This window comes from Chenopodium quinoa, unplaced genomic scaffold (assembly GCF_001683475.1).
Source record: "Chenopodium quinoa cultivar QQ74 unplaced genomic scaffold, ASM168347v1, whole genome shotgun sequence".
Lineage (NCBI taxonomy): Eukaryota > Viridiplantae > Streptophyta > Magnoliopsida > Caryophyllales > Amaranthaceae > Chenopodium > Chenopodium quinoa.
The window spans coordinates 665,172-676,184 of record NW_018742770.1 but is presented as its reverse complement, the minus strand read 5'-3'; the positions used below and the strand labels follow the sequence as shown (position 1 = coordinate 676,184).

The 11,013-nt window shown below is 35.6% G+C and overlaps 1 protein-coding gene across 2 annotated transcripts; it reads left to right on the top strand.

Annotated features, from left to right (window-relative positions):
• The first annotated feature begins 266 nt into the window (after positions 1–266).
• LOC110724569 (ABC transporter I family member 6, chloroplastic-like) lies at positions 267–10,258 on the top strand. 2 transcript variants are annotated; one of them, XM_021903981.1, is made up of 7 exons: positions 267–680; positions 2,922–2,972; positions 3,161–3,382; positions 3,742–3,864; positions 4,243–4,419; positions 7,232–7,332; positions 7,448–8,095. In XM_021903981.1, the coding sequence occupies exons 1-6, from the start codon at positions 312–314 to the stop codon at positions 7,316–7,318; spliced, it is 1,029 nt and encodes a 342-aa protein (XP_021759673.1). In that variant the 5' UTR covers positions 267–311; the 3' UTR covers positions 7,319–7,332; positions 7,448–8,095. The 2 variants fall into 2 exon arrangements, with proteins under 2 accessions (XP_021759673.1, XP_021759672.1); XM_021903980.1 differs by lacking the exon at positions 7,448–8,095 and adding an exon at positions 9,846–10,258 and having other exon boundaries at positions 273–680.
• Positions 10,259–11,013: the final 755 nt, after the last annotated feature.

The window sequence follows — 11,013 nt, the reverse complement described above, 5'->3', positions numbered from 1 at the left end:
GCCGTCGGTCGCCGGCAGGGGGAGGGGGGAGGGTGGCTAACGGGAGGGGTGGTGGGTTGCGTAGGTGGAGGAAAGGGAGGGGGGAGGGTGGCTGGTGTTTTTTTTTTTTTTTTTTTTAATATTTTAATTTCTTTTTTTGAATAAACTTAACGGAGCTCTAACGAATTCCGTCAAGTGGTAGCAATTTAAACAACTGTGATTTTAGATGCATGTGTTTTGGTGGTAGCAGAAGTGAAATTGTCATAAGAATTATTCCAAAATATCTAGGAGTGAGTATTTCTCCTCTGACATTTCCTTTCTCTCCTTAACAGATGTGGACCGGAGCAGCAGCAGCAGCAGCAACAACAACATCAATGATGGCGCACTGCTCTACCTCCTCCTCCCTAAACCCATCAAATCTCTTCTCTCACCCTACTTTCCGCACAAAAACTTTGTCAATCCCTAGATTATGTTCACTTTCTTCCATTCGTATACCCCAATCCCACTGCGCCACCAACCGGAGTTCCCTCCGTCGTCTTCCGGTGGTCGCCGGAGCAGTTGCCGTTGACTCTCAGGCCTCGTACACCGACGAGAAAGAAGGGAAGAAACTTCTTCTCGAAGTTAAGGATCTTACCGCTGTTATTACTGAATCTCAGCAAAAGATTCTCAATGGAGTTAATCTTACTGTTTATGAAGGAGAGGTTCGTCTTTATTTTAGTTGTTTTTCTTGAAATTCAATTGAATTTCTATTATGATTGTTTGTTAATATTTAAACTGTAACATAATTGGAATGCAATTTATCTTATGTTTAATTAATACCCTTAATACGTATGATGATTGATTTTAAATTGTAATTATGCACAAATTTTTTGTGTTGCTGATTCTTATATGAAGTATTATTTTTAAAGGAATGTTGAAATTATTGGAATATACTAGCTTCTGTTTTTCATTGGTTAATTTACTTAATTATTGGAATTATAGAGATGAAATTTGAGCAGGATTTTATTGACGTCGTTGAAAGATATAAAATGAACAAGATATTGTTTACTTTTGGGGTTAGGGGGAGGAGAAGAGGGTGTATTGTTGTATAATGAGGTGATTACATCAATTAGAAGTGGGGTAATAGAATCAAAGGGGCGTTTCTTACATGCGAAAGTGCTCCTCGACAATGTTGGGTAAAAAAGTTTGCTAGTCAAGGGCTTTGTTACTCTCTATTAGATGATTCCGGGCTTCGTTTTCCCTTAAGTTTCGTTTGGTAGTTTCCTGTGGAAGCTTCCCCTTCCCCTCCACCCTCCTATCCAATATGCCTTTTTGTCAATTAATTCTATATATTCTCATAATATTGTAAACTATTTACATAGACTGACCCGTCCTAGTTGTCAAAGCCCATGCGTGTGCCTGCATGTAATAGTTCAATACCAATAGCCGCTCCCGCACCCATTACTTTTACACCTTCCTCCTTCACGCGGTCTTCTTAAGCCTATGTCTTGTGCTCTTCCTTCTTCTTTCCTGTGCCGCACAAACCAAACAAGCATATTCCACTTTTTTTTTTTTTTCTTCTTCTTCGAAGTTTCCTAGTTACAAGAGTCTCCAGTAAGTGAACATAACATCAATCAATCAAAGCCTTAATCCCATATGTGGAGCCGACTACATGAACCACATTTGATTATTCCATGTAATCATCGACAAAGATCCTCTTCCTCCATCCCTTACGATCCAATGCCTATCTTCATGCAAATCCATATACTTCATGTCCTTTCTAACTCCTTCCAACCAAGTCATTTTCGGTCTCTCTCTCCTTTGTTTAGCCCCTCCATAGTCCCACTCTTCCACTCTTCGTACCAGCGCACCCTCCGGTCTCCATCTTACATGTCCAAACCAATGCAAACAATTTTCCCTTAGTTTGTCGCCAATGCCTACCATACCTACTTTCTTGCGAATAACTTCATTTCTGATTTTATCTCTTAGGAGTGTTCCCGCACATCCACCTAAACAATTGCATTTCCGTAACCTCCATCTTTTTAATGTGCTCCTTAGAAGCCTAACATTATGTACCATAAAGTAGCAATACTGGTCTTATGGCAGTCATGTAGAATTTTCCCATCAACTGTAAGGGAATGCTTCGGTCACATAAGTGGGCGCTCTCCATTTAAGCCCACCCCGACTTAATTCTGTGGGTTACGTCTTGATCAATGTCACCATTTTTCTGGATGATCGACCCAAGATATTTAAAACATTCGCTCATGGTCAAGTCCTTACCATCCAAACCACCTCATTGGTTGCCCCCCTCTGAGTACCAAAGCGGCATGCCAAATATTCAGTGTTACTCTGACTTAGCTTAAACCCTCTAAATTCCAACCTTTGCCTCCATTGCTCCAACTTAGCATTTACCCTATCTTTAGTTTTATCCATCGAAACGATATCATCCGCAAACAACATACACCATGGGACTTCATCTTGAATTGGTCTAGTTACTTCATCTAGAACCGTTGCAAAAAGGAAAGGGCAATGCAGGCCCTTGATGCAATCCAATTGTAATAGGAAAATCTTTTGTCAACCCTCCACATATCCTCACATTTGTTGACACATCCCGATACATATTCTTAACCAGGTCCACGCATAAAAAATGAATTTAAAATGGCGGGAGTATTTAATTTGATACAAGTAACTTTTTTCTGTTTTAATGTGCCTTGGTTTCGTATCTTTGCGGCAGTGTCTTTTGAGCTTACTTTGTCATAAGTAGCTTGTGACTTGTTTCTGGATAAGGGAAAGATGAAGTAGCATGGGCATTGAATTGCTACCAACTTCTGTGTAACTTAGGCAATTTTGTTGAGTTGTTAATCTCTTTTTGTGAGACATGTAAGGGATCCTACTTAAATATAATATTGGTACAGATCCAAACAATGAAATAGTCATATCTTATGCTGCGTAATTGCTTGCAGGTCCATGCAATCATGGGGAAGAATGGTTCTGGGAAGAGTACATTCTCAAAGGTTAGTTTTTGTCATCAGTAAAGTATCTAATTGGCAGAATGCAATTTCATTTATCTGTTGCATCTTTGACTTGAAGTTGAAACCCAATCTGTCTTTCAACTTGACAAGTCTGTATCTTGTACAATATTTTAGACTTTTAGTTTATTTTAGATTTTTAAATTATATGTTTATAAATTATTATCTTCTAGGTTCTTGTAGGTCACCCAGATTATGAAGTTACTGGAGGGACTGCGATTTTCAAAGGTCAAGACCTACTTGAGATGGACCCAGAGGAAAGGTCCCTTTCAGGTATATTTATGAGCTTCCAGTCACCAGTTGCGATTCCTGGAGTGAGTAATGCAGATTTTTTGAATATGGCATATAATGCTCGACAAAGAAAACTTGGTCTTCCAGAATTGGGTCCTATAGAGGTATCACTTTTGTATTTAAAATATTATTGTTATAATAAATTTCCATCTGTCTTTGAATCATGCTAGACGTGTACATCTAAGAGAATGATCTGTCAACCTTTCTAACGTGTTGATCCTTAAATTTTTCTGGATGTTTATTGTTGATTATCTTGCTGATCATGTTGTAAAGCCGTAAAGGTAAGGTCATAGTTTTGTCTTGTTTGACAGTGACAGTGGAAATATGCAGTCTATAACTGATGGCAATTTATATTGATTTCTGTCCAATTATATTGGCAAAACGTATTTCTTGTAGAAAAACCATGAAGAAAGAGAAAAATGATGTGAAACTCCTAACTTTTTTCTTTTTTTATCCTTTGCAGTTCTTTAGCCACGTATATAGCAAGCTTGATCAGGTGAACATGAAGATGGATTTTTTGAATAGAAATGTTAATGAAGGATTTAGTGGTGGAGAAAGGAAACGTAATGAGATTTTACAGCTTGCGGTATGTCCTACTTTAGGGTGAGGGGTGTATTTTGTTTCCTGTTCTTTTTAAGGGGATGCTTTTAATAACTTGATCTTAATCAGTTGATTTTGTCTTCTATAATTTTAAATTTGCCTCTCTAGTGACCAATGTGGTAGTGATATTTGAATTTCAAAACAGTGAAGGTGTAGAATGCAATTTAATAATTTTAGGTGAAAAAATAAATTTCAAGAGATGCTTTTTGTGTAGCAGAGAACAATTTAGTGTTCATCTCTTTTTTGAATTGTAATTCATTATTTCTTCTATGTAGATTGAAGCTCATGCTAGAACCTAGATACTTACTAAAACGGCCCCTTATTTTGAATTTCTGAATCTGGCAACTGCTTCTGTAAACTGCAGGTTTTGGGGGCTGACTTGGCTATACTAGACGAAATTGACTCTGGGCTAGACGTTGATGCACTTCAAGATGTAGCAAGAGCAGTGAATGGTCTGTTGACACCAAATAATTCTGTGTTGATGATCACTCACTATCAGCGTCTTCTGGATTTTATAAAGCCTGCTTATATTCATATTATGGTAAGTAAATTAGCCAATGATAGCTGCCTTTTTGATTTTGACTCCTTATAAATGATTAAATTTTACTTGGAAGTTAGAAAATTAGCTTTCTGGTTTCTTGAACTATATTTTTTTTGTAAATTAATTAAATTTTGAGATGATGAAAGTTTAAGTAACGATTGAAAGATAGTAAAGGAGGATAAGAAGTCCACTATAAGTCAAGTAAAGGGGATAAAAGAATTCCACTCACGTTTTACATCCGAATATCTGATATGACCATGCTTGGAAAGGCCCTCTTTCCATAAGCTGAAAGAAAAGCTAAACACACTGCCCTCTCCCGTAAAGGATTACAGGGACAATGTAGTGGTATCACAAATACAGTCATGCACATAACCAAGCAAACTATAGAACAGTAAATTTAGGGAAGAAAGTTGGCAGCTTTCATTCACAAGAAAATGGTTTTTACAGTGATAGGATTGGCCTATCAATCTCCACAGTGAGTTTAGCTCATCACACTCCCCTCCCCCCCCCCCCCCCTCTCTATATATACAACCTAAGCAAAAAGGATTCTCCAACTGTCTTCTCTCATCATTCTCTGGGTGATGACTGCCCCTAGGATCTGCTGCCTGTGTATTGTGGTGAGTGCCACACTCCTTAGTGGGTCTGCTGCCTTGTCTTCTTCTGGAGTAGGTGTGGACCACTGGTGGTATGGCACGGTCTATTACAGACAACCGTCAAAGATCCTATCATTCTTCTCTATGCAGATACTCATGAATGAAGTAGGAAATGAATCAGTTCACAGAAAAATGCTATGCGCCTAGTGCAGTCTAAAACTCACATAGTCATCGTGTAATTGTTCCTAATTTCTTATTGGCCAAGTCACTTATTCCTACAGCAGTTACAACTAGTGAGCTTACACTACATTGAAGCAGAATCTAGTAGAGGTAAAAGGCTTGCACACGTGAGACCACCCTTTACCTGACTTTCAAATATAAGTATAAAAAGAGGAAAGGCCGTTAATCAGTGAATTCAGTATTCTTTTTTTAGTTTTTTACCATGGCTGTAGGAAGAATGGCCAGTATTAATACCTAATATACTACCTCCGTTGCATGTTAGTTGGAACTTTTGCCAAAACGGGTTGGCATACATTAGTTGCAACTTTCCATTTGTTTCCTTTTTAGTAAGTTTTTTATGAATTTACAAAAGTACCATTACTAAAGATTTCATAAACACAACTAGCTAACTAAATTAGAACTCATGAATATACTAATCTAACTTAATCAACATAATTATTCTCACCCAATTTCATTCTCCCAAAACTAAATTCAATCAACAATCAACCTAAATTCTAAAAATCATTCAACTTCCATCTATGATCATGTTCTACGAACTCATACAACCACCACCTTCAATGTCGCCGCAACCTCTGACCACCACCTTCAAAGTCGACGCCTCCTTTGGTGTTCCTTCAATAAGACTTTCGCAAGTTTCTGTATACATTATTCAAGAAACTAGGTCTCAACGATTGATATTCTCTCATAAATTTATCTTTTTGTAGCCAGTATGAAGTTGGTTGTTTTTAAACTGCAACATTCTTCTAGATAGCTTGTGATTAAATCTGATGTTGATAACTTGGCTGTAAGTAGTCGATGAAAAAGTCAACTATCAGAGCCTTGGGCTTTATGGGCATTTACCCGGCTAATGCCAAACAAAGTAGCATGGATCACTGTGCCTATGATTATAACTGCGCTGCAGCCACACGTTAAACCTAGCACTGTGCCTATCCTAGGTTTTGCATAGGTATTGGTCTTCATGCATGTACCAGCAACTCCATAGCTTAAATCTTCAAATTGGTTCGTTTACCATCTAAATACCTTAATCAAAATACACCACCAAATAAAGAATTTTAAATCTGAACATTGTTACCTTTGTGGCCCAATGCTAATATACTTTTCTTGTCTCATTTATTGCTCCAATCATTTAAAACCCCTCCCTCTCCTTCCCAATATAAGAACGAGGTAGAAAATTGAGGTCCTTTTTCTTGCTGTGTTTGAAGAGGATACATTTCAAAAACCTTTCACTGGCTGTTCTGGGTAAATTAAGGCTTGTTACAAGGAGAAACATCTTCTCCTATAAAATCTCACTCTGAGTATGACCATATGGAATATTTCCTTGAACTGCTTTTTACTTCACCATTACAATGCCTTCAAAACTACCAAAAGGTACTTTGTGCAAAAATAATGCAGGCATCTCCTCCTTTTCCAACCAATAGAACCCAGTTGATATCCACTTTTGTAGGTTTCTTATTCTCATGCTTGCTTTTTTTTTTGTTTACTGTCAGTGATAAACTTGTTTTGCTCCTCTTCCATCAACATTATTCTAATCATAAAATGTAGTATTGCTATGCTCAGAATCGACTAATGAGACTGTGGTGTTGTTATGAGAATTGAAAGTATTTATTGAAATCGAAAAGGCTTCTGTTTTAGTTCATTATGTTTTATTGTCTCAGTTAAAAATTATCTGTATGGCTGTATAACCCTTGATTTGTTTATGGAATTCTGTGCATAATATCCCTGGAGAAGGGCTAGTTGTTATTATTATAATTCAAAACTTAAATCAATTGGGGAGAGGGGATGTTTGAATGTTGATGAGTTTAGGGGTATGGTTATTTTTCCAAAGGTCATTATTTTCTTGGTCAGCAGTGACCGCACCCCCCCCCCCCCACACACACACACATCCAAAAAAAAATTAAATAGAATAAAATTAGTGGGCTTAAATTAATGATGTTTTGTGAATACTAACCTTCAAGACATGGATTCATGGTTTTACTCAGGAAAATGGAAGAATTGTGAAGACAGGAGACATTTCTCTCGCATCATTCCTGGAAAAGGAGGGGTACAAGGGAATAACAGCTGCATAAACAATCTTCATATGGTAGGTTTTCTCCCTCTCTTAAGTTGCCTGTCTTAACCTGGAAAGTGGGTTAGAATTACTCTATGGCCTTAAACAATCTTCAAATGTGATGTTTGGATATTTGGAATTGTTCTAGGATGAATTAACATCTCAAGGTATCGAGATTCAAATTCCAAAAAGGCCGGACAATTTTTTTCTCGCCTCTCTCTCGTTCTGTCCACCTTTCAGCCATTAAAGCTTAGTTGCAGCTCAATTTCAAGGTTCCGTCAATGTCACTGGTTCAAGCATATTCCTTCTTTTCTATCCTGAATTCTCTTCTTTCCAGCATGTTCGAAAAATTTCAAGGCTCCGGCAAATGTCACTAGCTCAAGCATGTTGTATCTTTTTTTTCCTATTTCAGTCTTCAATACATAGTTGCTAAAAATAAATCAAACCAAAAGAACACAATATCATTCAGAAATACGCCAAGGTTGGCATAAGCAGCTCGAAAAATTTGTTGAAGCTGGGAAGTAAGAGCTTAAATTTAGAAATTCAATCAATGGCAGAGGTGATGGTGGCTGCAGGCCTGCAGTGGCAGCCTTTTCAAATCACAAATTTATTTATTTTTGGGGATTCTAGAGTTAGGGTTTGAATTGTTTGATTTCATTGACATTAGATTTTATGCTTAAATGAATTATTTTAGGGTTTCCATGAATTTATTGTCCATATATCTGACCAATCAAATAATTATGTATATAGTTGAAACTTGAAAATGTCAGTTCCAAATTTTCAATTCCACTCAATTCCCTAACATTAGATGGAATTTTAAACTCTGAAATTGAAAGCCTAGTGTTTGCCTAGCATCATATTTGAAATTGAAATTGAATACATGTTCTAAATACATCCTTAAAGTAATCTCATCAAAATTTTGAAACAATATGAGTTATACTTTCTTTCGTATAGTATAAGTTGTATTTTACCATATGTGCTGCTTAATGCTCTAATTGCCCGTTTTGTAGCTGGGTATGAATGGAAGGGCCAGGGGATGGGGTTTGTTGGTATTAGATTAGTTGCTAATTCATGCTGTAAGATGTTTGGCATTGGTTTATTCTTCATTATGTATTCAGCATTCTTGCTGGTCTCAATCTCGCTTGGAATGACATCAACGTGGTTTAGTATGGGATTATAGGGAGTTTGCTTAAAACCTCATTGGCCATGATCTTTTTTATTCTAAAATTCATCAAAGTCTTAGTTAATCAGGTTCAGGTTTCATTGAGATTGTAATTCAGCACTACAGTATAATATGAGTATCATCTCCACCTTTTTTTTTTTTTTTTGAGGCAAGTATCATCTCCATCTAAGAACATTAATTTTAGTCAACTTTTGTAATTAGTATTCCCTTAGTTTTATACTAGTTAAAGTCCCGTGCAATGCACGGATTTTACTTAATTATATAGTGAAGTACAATATTAATTTAACAATTATATACTAAAAAAAAAAAGGAATTATAGTATCCTAATATACAATTTATTTGTGCTCATTTTTACAACAATATAACTCAAATGTAAAGTATATACATATAAAAATATTTCGTTTGAGTATGTATGGAAAAAATATAATCACCAAGCGAATCTTAGGCAATAAATACTTTTTATGAAAGATATACCAAAAAAAAAAGAAAAAGGAAAGGAAAAGTGGAGGGAAAATTTATAACCAGTGGATGACATGTGTCATCACTAGTTTTGCTTTAGTATTAAGTTATTGATGATAATTGTCCTTCCAACTTGGAATCTTTTTGTGAGACAAAATTGGTCAAAATGGAAAGAAAAATATAAAACTGAGGGGGTAGCTATGTTGAATTTTTGAGAATCCACTAATTAAAGATGCTCCTTCCTTCCGATACCAGTTTTGGATAGAATTATTTAATTTTTTAATATGTGAAGTGAAGATAAATAAACAAAATTGAAAGAAACGGTACGTAGTAAAAGGTTAAAAAGATGAGTAATATTTTCCTTACCCATAATCTTTAGTTTTGACCAATAACACAACCTCCCTCCTTTTGCACAAAAATGAATAACTATTGTCTGCTTCTCTGCTCTATTTCATTAGTCCAAGGTAGAAAAAAGGCTGGAAATGGTAAATGCCCGTAATGTCCTACTGAAAAAGACTTCTTAACTGCCGGAGATTGTAGATATGAGTCATAAGCTACAACCCTTGAAAAGTTCATATAGTGGCCCCTTGGCTCCAATTCTGCAATTTTTTCAACCGTATCTTCTATTATTTGATTTCCATCATTTAAAAAAAAAAGTTAAAAAACAAAACAAAACAAAAGAAAACTCGGAAGGACTTCACATTCATATACTTTTTTTTTTTTTTTTTTTTTATTTTAAATATCCTATGTTTCTTAGACTCTTCATTTTGTCTTCATACCCCTGTCAAATAATACATTAAAACATATTATGTTGCTGGAAATATGGCTTAGCTTTTCAGCATCTCATTTGAATGACTAGTGGTTCCGACTTCCGAGCCTTCTGACATTTCAACATTCCTTGCAGATTTGACTCTGACATCTGAAAGTCTCCTGAGAGCAGCTGTTAGAATCAAGAACTGATCCAGGACCAGCTGATACCTGATGTGCAGAAGTTATCACTACCTGGTAGGGTTCCCGTGGCGGAAAATCTTGCACTGTACTTGCTGCTGTAATACAGATATGATTCACATGTATAGCAGTGGCTTTTTTGCAAAAGGATCCACTAGTAAAATTTGTTTTAGCATGATATAATGTAAATTTTGTGACGTTATTAAAATAACGTCACAGTTATAGTTTCTCCATCTCTTGATTCAGCTATGTTTCGTTCCCTTTATATTGTTTTGTGGTTTACAATTGAGTTTTGATGGAGCTTACAGTGAATAACAGTGTAAACAAAAGTTTTAGGATGTGTTATCTTCCAATTTTTACTTATCTAAACTCATATTTCTCAAACTCAACTTATTCCACTAATCTAATGTTCTAAACCAATACTTTTTTTTAACAAACCTAAATTTCTCTTTTTTTAGGGCCGGGCAAAATGAAAGGAGCTGATGTAGAGTTACTATAATTATCCTACATTTCTACCACGTTCATCTTCTTATTTATTGACATGTTATATGTAGGGTTATGTATAAGCATTAAATGCATTTCTTAAAATGACATAAATTTGGGAATTCATGATAAAATATGCTTAGATTGGTGTAATTGTTTTAAAAAAAAAAAATGTCTATTTAAACTGTTTTTTTTTTTAACTATAATATATATATATATATATATATATATATATAGTCGGGATTCGGTGAGAACCACCCTTTATGTGAGAACCTTCATCTATGTGAGAACCAATACCAGCCATTAGATTATATGAAATTTAACGGCCGAGATTAAAATACAAAGCTGTCTAACAAAACCACTGCACGCTTAACTGCTTCAACTTTCTCATTTATTCTCTCTACACAACGAAGCTCCATAATTATCATTGGCAACTGATTAATCAATTTGAAGGCTTGACAATTTTGATTTCATCTTCTTCACAAGTACGAATAACTTCAAATTTCCGTTCAATTTATGTCAGATTTCAGCAACAACAAGAATCAACAAGCTTCATTGAACAATAAACAAGTAAGTGAAGTTCTTAATTTTGGCTAGTAATTTTCAAATTCCATGCTCTTTATTTTCAGATTTTTGTTAAA